Source organism: Anomalospiza imberbis, chromosome 19 (genome assembly GCF_031753505.1).
Source record: "Anomalospiza imberbis isolate Cuckoo-Finch-1a 21T00152 chromosome 19, ASM3175350v1, whole genome shotgun sequence".
NCBI lineage: Eukaryota > Metazoa > Chordata > Aves > Passeriformes > Viduidae > Anomalospiza > Anomalospiza imberbis.
The window spans coordinates 8,015,466-8,027,772 of NC_089699.1; the positions used below are offsets into that span (position 1 = coordinate 8,015,466).

General features: G+C 44.7%; 1 protein-coding gene across 6 annotated transcripts in view; it reads right to left on the bottom strand.

Annotated features, from left to right (window-relative positions):
- UNK (unk zinc finger) overlaps positions 1–12,307 on the bottom strand; it is a 43,820-nt gene that overhangs the window by 16,078 nt on the left and 15,435 nt on the right. For all 6 annotated transcript variants that reach the window (XM_068209466.1, XM_068209469.1, XM_068209468.1 and 3 more), the window contains exons 2-8: positions 7,889–8,098; positions 6,245–6,421; positions 5,673–5,803; positions 5,400–5,535; positions 3,210–3,327; positions 2,164–2,248; positions 222–364 (exon numbers count right to left, since the gene is read on the bottom strand). In XM_068209466.1, the coding sequence (XP_068065567.1) occupies positions 222–364; positions 2,164–2,248; positions 3,210–3,327; positions 5,400–5,535; positions 5,673–5,803; positions 6,245–6,421; positions 7,889–8,098 (1,000 nt within the window). The remainder of the gene's footprint in view (positions 1–221; positions 365–2,163; positions 2,249–3,209; positions 3,328–5,399; positions 5,536–5,672; positions 5,804–6,244; positions 6,422–7,888; positions 8,099–12,307) is intronic.

A 12,307-nucleotide genomic window follows, 5' to 3' on the forward strand; every position in this document is an offset into this window, starting at 1 on the left:
TTTTTATAGGTGAGAGGACAATACTAAAGCCACTGAATGTATGTGCAAAAAAAAAAAACAAAAAACCAAATAGATCCCTCTAAAAAGCATGGAGCTGAGGACTTGGAGAAATATCTCGTATCCTCTGGGGTTTTGGATACTTTTCTTGGGAGGAAGAACAGAGACTCAGAGAAACACAGATTTGCACAATATGGACAAGGCTACTCCACAGGGCTACGTACATTGCTAAGGTCTGGGGCATGGGGACTGGAAGGGCTGACTGGAACAGAGTCCCCAGCTGCTGAGGGCATGTACATCACAGGTGCTGTCTGGGTGGGGCTGGACACGGCTGAGGATTGCTGCAAATCTTCACTGAGCGCCGGCTCTGCGGGAGACAAAGCACAGGAACACCACTCAAAGCTCAGCCACTGCCATGGAGCACAAAACATTTAGGAACAAGAACACTCAGATATTCCTGAGAGAAAAAACACTCCACAAGCACCCACTTATAAATGTAGAAGTAAGGAGAAACCTTATTTGGCTTGTTTGCTTATCTAATATTCCTCACATTTTTACTGTCATCACATACACACTGTGCTGCTCTTTAGCTCATTAATGCTGCTCCAAAATATCTTCCCTGGATGAATTGTGTGTTATTCATTCAGCTCTCTTGAACTAAGCAGAGTTTCCTTCTTTGCTTGGCACAGAGTTGATGGGTGCATTGTAATTAGCTGAGGGAGTTAAAGTTTCCATCTGTGCTCAGTACAAATCATTACCAAAAAAAAAAAAAGTGACCCCGGTTTGGAAGGTAGAGATGCTGTAGATTTGTAGGATTTACATCTAACACTCAGCATCTTCACAAAAAACTATAGAACTGACACTACATCTATATTTCAATATCCTCAAAATGCTGGTTTCATGCTATTATCAGTAAAACTCAGACTAAGAGTAGATATAATAAATGGACTCCTGTTATTATAATTGCATTAGGCCTGTCCTTGTTGACCTTGTAGGAAGGACTAAAAGATACAAATCCATAAGACAGCACAAGAAATGACCAAGTTGGAATGACCTAAGTGCCACAGAAGGTTACTCTAAGTAACACAATATCAAGTGTAGTAATCTTATTAGGGGTAGGGTATCCCTAAACAAAAATATTATATTATACCCAAGGAAGTTTGCTAAACACAGTTCCTTTATCAAGATTCCATTTTCTAAAGCTTGCTGGATCCCACTGCGTAGCTGCACTGCTGTGTTTTGGGCCATTACAGCCCACAGCTCCAGCTATAATTACTGCTTGTCAACAAGGCTTCCTATAAGAGGAACAGCACAACCTGTAGGGAATTTACTCTCCTCATTCCTTGTCAAAGGCAGCAATTACTAATTCCCTCATTTACAAAGGATAATCAAATAACAGAGATTTTCTCAAGGCCATGTAGTGAGTCAGTATCAGAACAAATCTAGTGAATAACCTGCTCTAATCATTGCAAATTCAGCAGTGAGATGGCAGAGCAGCAACTGAGGAGGAGCCCTAGGACAGGAACTAACCATTATTTATGAATATTAGGACCACCTGCAGGTAGAACTTCCACAACCAAAACTGCATCACTGGTTTATAGTTGATTAAAGTGAGGATTGAAATAATGCCCTATAAGTCAGGGAGCTATTGAGAAAAGAGGATTTGAGATAAAGCAGTAAAAAAAAAAAAAGCTACATATTTTTCTTCTCCAACTGGATTTAAAGACTTAAACTCTAGGTAAAACTTCATAAAGAGTAAAATAGCTTAAAAAAAAATGGATCAATAAATCATCTACAATCAGCAATTTTATCTTCAGCTTTTTAAGATATGACACTTGGTAATTTAGCTAGGTACAGTTCATCCAGAAGAGAAGGAGCTTTCTCCACTTCCATCCTCCTGAACTGACACCCAGAGAACTGAGCAGGAGAGAGGGAACAGAGGGAGATCCTTCAAGAGACAGAGCAGTGAGAGCTAAAGGCTGAGTCCTACAGGCCACCTACTGCCTCCAGCTCTGCCAGCACCTCCCACATCAGCACAGTTTTATAGAAATCAAAGTTAACCCTTCACAGAAGCTCTGGTTTTGCAGCTCTACATTTAAACTCTCTTGGTCAGAAGCTTTCCATAGCTCAAACATCCAGGAAAGATGAGAGAAGTAGTGCACGTACGTTCTACGTGTGCAAAGGCACAGAAGGGTCCTCGGGGACAGCTGCCAGACTGCTGCATATCATTGCATTTGGTGGATTTGTAGATCTAAGGATGGGAAAAAAAACAAACAAAACAAAACGGGAAAAAAAAAAAAAAAACAAAACACCAAACAGAAATGAACAGAAAATAACAGTGACCACCAGGTACAGAAGTACTATGAAGAAATTTGACAGCAAGGTAGGGACACAGATAAGAGGTGCAAAGGCCAGCAGAGCTCAGGGTGACCATTTCAGTGCTTTGCTTCAAAGAAAGGAAAACCCACTATAGCTCTGGAAACACCAAAATATGCCCGTGACAGCTAGAGCTCACCCAGAGACCAACCCACCACACACCAGCTCACCCAAAGGTCACCATCTGCCATGAAGTCCCTCAGACTCACTGGAAGCTCCATGGACATTACAAATGGCAAAAGGTGGGAAACAGCTGACAGATGACAGCACAGAAATTTGCAGCCACGTGTTTGCAAGGAAAATAACAAACCATTGACAAGGACTGTAGCAAATGGATTATTCCCTTTCCCCCCAGTTTGACAGGCGGTGACAATGGTTACTGTGCAGATACGGGCCCCACAAAGCTTTTCAACACTGTAACATGAAGCAGACTACGAGAAGGTCTTAATTACACTTTCTGTAAGGATATTGGAATGCTCTGGGCATGCTCACAGCTAAGAGCTTGGTGGTGTTTAGTGCTATCAACACGAACCACAAACTCTTAGTCAAGGAAACAGATGCTGTTTGCTCGCATGCAGACCCACGTTGTGCTTTCCAAAGGACCCCCATACCTGACACTGCTCCTATACTTGAGTTTCCCCCCACTCTTCTTACCTCCTCCCATATAGTCTATTCTGTCAAGCAGCTGAATTGCAACTTACTCCCAGCATGCAGCTTCTCTGTATCCCAGGACCTCACTACAAGCAGCCCACATCCTCTCCCACCTGGCACAGTGATTAACTTTGTAAGACTGGAATGCTTTTGCTTTTCTAAGTGGAGTGAGGAGGTTCCTGTACCTCTGGATGGAACTGCTGCTCTGTGCGAGTGTGGCAGTACTGGCAGGAGTCTCCATTTTCACACTTACTGGGATCTCCCCACTCGTCCCCGTGCTTCACACTGGGACACGGCGAAGATCTGTGGAAATAAGGAAGCAGGAGAAGGCATCAGACTCACAGGTGTGCTCTGAGCTTTGATTACTTTGGGTAGGTGGAGGGAGGTGATTCTCCCTCTCTGATCCACTCCTGGAGGACTGCATCCAGCTCTGGGTCCCCCAACATCAGAAGGGTGTGGTCCTGCTGGAGCAAGTCCAGAGAGAGCAAAAAAGGTGCTCTGAGAGTCCCTCTGCTCTGAAGCCAGGCTGGGAGCACTGGGGGTGCTCAGCCTGGAGGAGAAAAGGCTCTAGGGAGACCTCAGAGCCTGTCCCAGCACCTAAAGGGGCTCCAGAAGAGCTGGAGAGGGACTTTGAACAAGGGCCTGGAATGCCAGGACAAGGGGGAATGGCTTTAAATGGAAAAAGAATAGGTGTAGATTAAACACAAGGGAGTAATTCTTCTCTGTGAGGGTGGTGAGGCCCTGGCACAGGGTGCCCAGAGAAGCTGGATCCCTGGAACTGTTCAAAGCCAGGCTGGATGGGGCTTGAAGCAGCCTAGGATACTGGAAGGTGTTCCTGCCCATGGCAGGGGGTGAAACAAGACGAGCTTTAAGGACCCTTCCAACCCAAACCATTCTGTGATGTTACCATTCCTCAGCTGGGGGCAGGTTTGGCTGCCCACCCTCAGCTGTATAATCTGCTTGGCTGCTGCTTCCCCAGCCCCCACCCAGCTGCTATTGCATCTCCTCCCCCTTCTTCCAATTTCCCAATGAAAAAAACACGGCTTAATTCTCTATTTGAAACGAAATACAACTTGAACCAGCATAACAATATTAGCAGCTGATGTGATTAGTGTCAGAGACGCCGGGTCTGGTTTCTGTTTTGGAACTGCACCTTCATAGAAAGCTAAGAAGTTAATTGGCTAATCCTAAAACACATAATACCCTTACAGCAGTATGTTTCCAGGTTTATAGTGTGGCCATGTGGAAAAGAGGCTGAGTCAGGTCACTGGGGAAAAGGCAAGGCCGTTTTCTTTCTCCCAGCCGGGAACAGTTCCTTTTCCCAGATCCGAATTTTTGCCGTGACCTACTTCCCCTGCTCTTTATGCTCTTAACCATTCCCTCAAACAACAGCAGAGGGAAGCAGATAGCAGCACCAGCACAGCCACATCAGCTGGGGTGGGGAAAACACAGAAGTGAGTGGTGAGCAGCAGCGAAGCTTTCCCCTCTTCCCTTCCTGAAGGGCCCAGAGAGGGGCAAAAAGCACATGGCTGCTGCCTGAAGACTGCCCTAGTGGTTCTACTTCTGCTTAAAGCATTGAGATTAACAATCCTTTGACTGCTGCCTGTTTAATTTTTTTAAATATGGAATTTCAGTGCCAATTCAAAAAACTCTGTTAGTGTTGGGGGTGGGGAAGAGAAGCGAGAGCATCCCTGGTATTTTCTCTCCTGGCTTTCTGGTCTGCTCCTGTGTTTTTCAAAAAGGAACTAGGGAAAAGCCCCACTGAGACCACAACAAAAGCTCTGTTGTGTTGGAGGAAATGAGGGCCTATAATTTGGATGAAATGCGCTCAGGGAGACACAGCACACTGAAAAATCCAGTGACAGCTGAGTGACAGAACACCCTGGTGCCTCAAAAGCAGAGCCTTTAGCAGCTGGTTAAGAATGCATGTCCAGCTACAGTCCCCCCCATGATCCCCATCACCAGGCATACACAACAGGCAGCCTGATGATTCTGAATCCTTTACCATGAAAACATTGTTGTATGAGTTTGTTTCTAGATGGGGATTAAAACTTTCTTTTGTTTTCTTTTCCCTGCACTACTTTCTAAAGCAGAGGTTTGTGCGGTAAGGGAAAGCCAGACACAGGTTCTCTGCTATAAAATCAGAGTTGTAACATGATTTAACAATTCATTTATTACAGTACTGGTTACTATATACAGGAAAATTCCTTGTTTACTTTGTTATCTTTCTGCTAGGAAGAAATAACAGTCCATCATACCTCTCAGTACATGGCTTGGAGACACACTAAAAACAACAAAATCCTGCCTCCTGCACCGCAGATTTCCAATATACTGCACCATTCAGCTGGGAAGTACAATACCCAGGATCACAGTACCTGTATTTGTGTTTTCTTGGACTTCGTCTTCTGTCTTTGCTATTGTGGTAGTAGGGACAGGCATAACCCTGGCGACAGAGCCGGGGGGGTTTCTTGCACTGCTCCGTCTTGTAGTTTCCCAACACATACGTTGTATCTGCAAAAAAAAAAAAACCCTACTGAGTCAAGAGAGACGACCACTATCCTTATTTACTACAGAAAAGTTTAGGACAGGAGCAGGCACTCCACAGAGACCAAACTTTCCCAGCCCCACACACCCTCAGTGACACTCACCTTGCCACCTCGGCTCCTCGCTGAGTATTTTCTCTATCATGGCATGGCTGGCAGCGACTGCAGACTGACCCTCAATGCCTCCTTCAGATGTTGTCTGACCATTCTGTAAAGCTTCCATCGCCTGAAGCTCTCTTCAGGGACAGAGGTAAATGAACAAACAGACTGAGCAGAGGAAGAGTCAGATAAATGTATGTAAAAACTAACATACTGGAGCATTTGCTAAGTGGGTGCATTCAGCCATTCATGTTTTGTCAGAACATCTTTAGCTGAACAGCAACTGCAATAAAAATAAGTCTTCATTCCCTGGGAACTCCAGATGCACTGCTCTGACCCCCTCCATCAGTTCCCAAAGTATGATCCCTTCCCCCATTTTGAGAATCCTCCCTGGAGGTTTTTTATATTTGCCTTATTAGGAAGGGATATCTCGCCATCACTTCATTTCAGGCTGAAGCAGTGCTGTCCTTCAATCATCTCACTTTTCACTCGGGTACAGAAATCACCTTTTCCACCATCTCCTTTTCCATTTGGGCACAGAAATGACCCTTTTCCCAGGAGCCCCAGGCTCTACTGACCTGATGTCATACACGGGTGAGCGCAGGTCGTGGGGCCCATGAGCAAAGGCGCAGTGGACTCCGTTCTTGGTGCAGTTTCCCTTGGAGTCTGTCTCATGGATGCAGATTCCAGTTTTGTAGTAGCGCAAGTGATACCTCCTCTCTGTGTCTCCAGTGGTTCTATGCAAGAAGGGACACCTGAGGAAGGAAGGAGGGGAGGAACAGACAAGGTTTAGTCACACAGGTGAGGGATTCAACTACCAGAAGACACTTTGCTGAGAGAAGATGCTGCAGTTGACACCACCTTTGCTAACTCTGCCCCTTCTCTTATGCTGTGCCTTCCAACACTTCAGAAACCCCCCCAAACCCGTCACTACAACAGATGTAAGAGTTTCCCTCCCTAAAAGAAAACTGGATTATTAATCCAGCAGCACCTTATTATTCAGGACAAGTGGCTGCCAGGGATCTGGAAAAGTGCAAGGATGTGGGACAAGGAAGGACAATTACAAAACTACCATTTTAACTTGTTCTGTATCCCCTTTTAGGCAGAAAAACAATCTATACTGAGAAATAAAACAGAAATATAACAGGATTGAATGAGTAACGTTCAGATATTGCAGTATCAAGGTAAAAATATAAATGAGCAAAGGTTCCTAGATGACAATGGCTTTCATTCACTGAGTTTGAGCCATGTATCAACCAGTGATCTAGGAGCCAAAGCCCACAAAAATCCCATTTCCAGTTCCTTTCAGATCTCTTCTAGCAAGGAAGAAAGTGTTGAAACTGAAGCCTTGGGCCTAAGGGACTATTCCATTCTATTGTAGTCACAAAACATTTACTTAAATCAAGTTGAAAAGTAAAAAGTTTTGCCAATGAATAGCATTTTTGTATGTTTATACTGGCACTAAAAAAGGGAACTAAAATTCCACATTTTTACAGCATCTCTCTATAAAACTCTCCATATTTGACCACAGTTTGGCTACAATATTTATCCCACATCTGTCACATGGCTAAAGTTGTATTACCGGGTTAACCCCTTAATTGCTGGGGTCTGCCACACACACAGCAGAAAGATTTGAGGTTTTTCCCCAGTTAAATCTGCAGTCATGGGGACAGAACACCCAGAAAACCCAAACTCTTCCTCATGCTGCCTTTTTCTGGGTACCTCTTGGTTTTCTACTGGCTTCTTAAGAGTTCAGAAAGACAAAATAAACTGATACGAGTTAGAAAGCCGAGACAGATAACTCAGGGGGCAGACTGGAGGACAAAGTTCCTCCTCTTTCTTCAATCTGTGAAAAACCAAGTTACCCTGCTAAGTGAGCAAGAGCTGAGAGTCAGGGGCTTAGAGAACAGAGTGTTCCAAACTCATTTGTCTCACTGAGCTGTTTTTCCCATCTCAGCTTTGCTGAAGATGCTGAAGCTCGTGAGCACAGCGAGTTCCCAAGTGCTGAACTCCCATCTAAGTCACCCTCAGTACTGTCTCTGCAGCAGACCTGGAGCACACAGGGCTGCTATTCCAGATTTTACATCTGGTCTCATGTTACGTATGCGACAAAGCTGCTTTACTGCTGACTTGCCTCATCTCTGCAAGAACCGGCTGGAACCATCACCTGGCCTGATCCCAAAAGCCTAATGCCTGAAAAGCAGGGTGCAGCCTTTACTCACTCATCTCCTTCGGGGCAGATCCCCGTGGTCTCGTCGTACTTGGTGCAGTAAATGTCGGGGCTGTAGTTGAAGGTCCCGTCGCGGCGGCGGATGGACCTGCGCCGGCGCTGGTTGACAAAGTGCCAGTGGAAGCAGGTGTAGGGCCGGTGCTGAGTGCACTTGTGCTGCACGAAGAGCGGGCACTGCTCCGTGCGGAACTCCTTCAGGTACCTGCGGGAACCGGGATGGGAACCGGGACGTCAGCACCGGCATGCTGGGCAGGGCAGAGGTCCAGCCACCCACAGAGCCCCGAGCCGTGCCCATCACAGAGGTGTCTGCTGTGCTTCCCACACCCTCCCTGCTCCCGCTCCCAGGATGGAGGCTGGGAGGTTTGTAATGGCAAGATATCCATTACACACAGGAATGTAACAAGAGCTGAAATCACTTTCTGTTTTGAAGAGGCTTTTCATGAGCTTAGGAAACATTTGTGAGAAAATAGAACTCTTAAGTATCTTTCTATCCCTTTCTAAATCTGTGACCTATCTGGGCAAAACGGGTTTCCTTCCTACGTGTTCAGTTAAAAAAAAAACCAAAACAACAGAAAAAAACCCCAAATAGAATACACTTCTTTGAGCCACATTTAAAGCTTCAAGTTACTGAGAAAGAAAGACTTTTAAAAGACTCTTTCATGCCTTATCCTCCTGGTTTAGCTCTTCTTTGTCAGTACATGCTCAATTATGAAATAAAAATTAACCAATTTCTCTCTTGCAGTCATATGAATTCAGATCTCAGTCTTGCAAAGTGGGGTAACTACCCTCAAACTCCCACATGTTTATGCTGCTTTAATTTTAATATGTAATTCCCTGAAAGTACATGGCTTCTTTTATCCCGAGAACTAAAGAAGTCACAAGCTTTTATTTGTGACACTAATAACAGTCTCTAAACCCAGATTGTAGAGGATTACAAAATGGTTTAGATCAACATAATGATCTGACTGTGATCTGTGTGTAGGTGCTTACAAAATCCACGCTGCTGAAACCCATGGGCTGCCCTGCATTTACAGGGAACATCCAAAGAGCTCCAGGAGCTCAGACCCAAATCCCACCAAGTTCAGTCTCAGAGGCACATTCAGGAACAAGGCAGAAAACCTGGAGCATCCTGGTCTCTTATGTTTAGAGGTCAGTGTAAACAGAGGACCAAGATTTGTAGGTCAAAAAAAAAAATACAACTATTCTGCTGGAAGCAACAGGGTGATATAACAGCAGATTTGGACTCATTTTAAACTGCGTATGTACTTCGAGGCAACAAAAAAGAGTGCAGGAATTCATTCCCATGTCAGACAGTCTTCATCTCCTGTTTCTAAATAAATGGAAAGATGTCGGATGCCCAAAGACGTATTTACAGATAGTATCACAGTGCTAGGCTCATTCTGAAAGCAACATCTGTAAATAAAGCCTCCTTTCCTCTTTACCCCAGCTGAGGAGAAAGCCTCACGAAAATGGACAGATTTAACCAAAGTGGTTTTATTTGTTTGCAATGAAGAGACAGTATCAGTGGCAAGAGCTTTCCTACATTGGATTTTGCAAGCATGAAAGGATAAAAGCTCTTCCTCTTCCTCAACCTCTAAACACGTGAGATTTGCAGGTTCCACTGCCTGGGATCTGCGAACACCCGGGGCTGGAAGCCTCTGCAGCCCTTCTCTACCCAAGCCCATCTGTCCCCTGCAATCCAGAGTACAGTATCTGCACTGGGGCCAAGGCTTAACAGCAGAAAAACCAGAGCCAGCTGCAGAACCAGGTCTGCTTGGCGTAGGTGAGGGCTAACAACATCACTTTGCTCCTTTTCCCGTTTGAAAATCCAGCTCTGTTCAAGCGGAGATTCCTATTTCAGCCACAACAGCAATTAATCTGGAAACTGAAAGCTGTGGTAAATTAATCCACTCTCATAAAGCTTTCTAAGTTGTCGGACCAAGTAGTTGTAGAAGGTAGAATTCCAGAGATTATTTTATCAGCGCACTAGGAAGACTTGGAACAAAAGTGACTGTAACAACATTTTGGTTAGAAAGTGAATTAAGTAACCTTAAGCAGGACGATGCTGGCCACAGACGATACAATCACCAACCAGTCGTTTCCACTTACACACCTCCACGTACACCTTAGAGACACGAGATTTGTGTTACTCCCATTTTACACATGGACAAACAGCAACACAGCTGGCTATGAGCCCCAGGTATCACACAGAAACCAGAATCCAGAGACAAACCGAGAGCATTTTAACTCCTCCATCCTCACCCGGTGCTGGGCTTAAGTTCAAGAACAGCATCCTGAACCTCCTCAGTGCCCTGGAAAATAAGGGGAGATACCAGGCTTACACAACCTGGGTATCGAGCCCAGCACGCCACACTTGTGATAGACCCAAATGAAACACTTAAAAATCCGAGAGTTTAACAACTCCACAATCAGCTGAGCTGAAGCTGCTTCCCTTCAGCAGAGAAGTTTAAAAATGTACACACTGACTAGGGATTTCAGTCTCTAGTGTCTCAATTGTTGCTGAAGAGTATTTGAAAATTAATTGCATTTCATGATTGGCTAAACTCCCTGGAGAAACATTTATTGTAATGTTAATGAGAGATAATTACATAAGTAAATGGTTCACCTGAAAAGTGTTTAACACCTAACTTGCTTCATCAGAAAGTCGTTCTTTAATGGTCTCTATTAAATAAATGATGTCTCACTCTTAATTTCAAAGCAAGACTTGCAAACAGGTACCACTGAGCATTAACTGTGCAGTCACCTCTGCAACAGATGCAACTGAGGGAAGGAGAGCTGTCACATTAACTCAGTCATTTCAAGCCTTTCAATAACTGCTTTGGGTTTTCCTTTTTTCCAAGCCACTACAACGTTTTAAATCACCCTCCTCCACAATAGCTTGAATGGTGAATTGCCTTGCAGCCCTTTATTTTCTTGATCCATGAAGTGAGTTTTGGCTCCTCTGGGAGAACACAGACCACTCAACCAGCCACTTAGTATTAAAATATATAAAAGGCCTCTAAAACCACGTGTGTATTGGGAACAGAGAGGATACAGAGCCTGCACCACCGCAGTGTGATGTCTCACAAATGAGAAAGCCATTAATATTTCAGGAGCCTCTTTGCAAAGGCCCTAAACAAAACAGAGAACACTGTCATGACAGATCCTTCTGGTGTCAGTGGTCTCCGTAGTTTTTTTTTCTTTTCCCCAGAACAGATGAAAAAAGGAATTTCAGAATGACCCTCAAAGCTGAAAACACATTGATGACTGGTACACATTTCACAGCATGTCAGCCAAACGCTGTGTCTGTACAGGAACAGGAAATCCAGCAACGATAACTTGCATTTCTCAACTCCTCTCAGGAAACTGTACAGCCCTCAGTTGAGGGGCAGAAGAATTATTACCCCTATTTTATACTGGAGCTACTTCCATATTTCTTTTGTTTAAAAAAAAAAAAAAGTAAGTATATGTTGTATTTTCATACCCATGTAATTCTTAAAAAGTGGAAAGCACACAGCACTGTCTTCTGATACAACATTAACATCAACAGCAACACCCAGATTCCTGGAGGAAATGTTACCATTTATGAGCCCTAGTAAACAAGATGAATGCAATTCTAAACAAATAGGACAAGAACAATGCAGCTCAAAGTCCCCAGGCTGAGCTGAACTTGCTGTCAAACAGGATGGACGCTGCTGGAAATATTTTTTTCCCTAGGAAGACAAGAGGAGAGGTTCTTGGAGTAGTTTTAGGAACTCCCAGAGACCAACAGGAGCAGCAAAGCATCAGAAAAACCTCAATGCAACTTTGCTGAAATTCTACTTCCTCTGGGATGAGGGAAGGGGCAGTGATTATTCTGCAATTATTTACATCGTGGGGAGGTGCTCACTGTCTTTAATTGCCAGTAGCAGCTCGAGTCTCCAGGGCAGGGTAGCAAGTGTTTGCCTCTGCAGCTTGGAGTTGCAAGAGTTCCCCCTCTGCCCTGGAGGGAACCTGGAGCAGGAACCTGTTCTGGGAGCTGCAGGGAAAAAGATGAGTGCAGTGGGGGAAGAAGAAAAAAATTCAAACCTGGAAAAAGGGAGGAAAAGAACCAAAGCGAGAACTGAAGAGGAATCTTTAACCTAGAAGTTTCAGTTTTATCCTCCACAATTGCAGCTGTGTCCTGGTCCCCTCCTTGCCACCTAGTGCAGAGATCTCCTGCTTTTCTGCAGCTTTTCTGGTTCACACTGGTGTGCTCGAGCAGCTCGGGATGAGAGGATCCTGCATCCATCCTGCTTCCAGGGCTGCAGATTCCAGTCAAACTTGACCCAAGTCACACATGCAGTGGAGTGAGCTCAATTCAGGAAAATGTGCTGGAAATGCACAGCTAAGCTCCAAATTCCTCATAAAAGCCTTAACCCAAAGCTCCCAG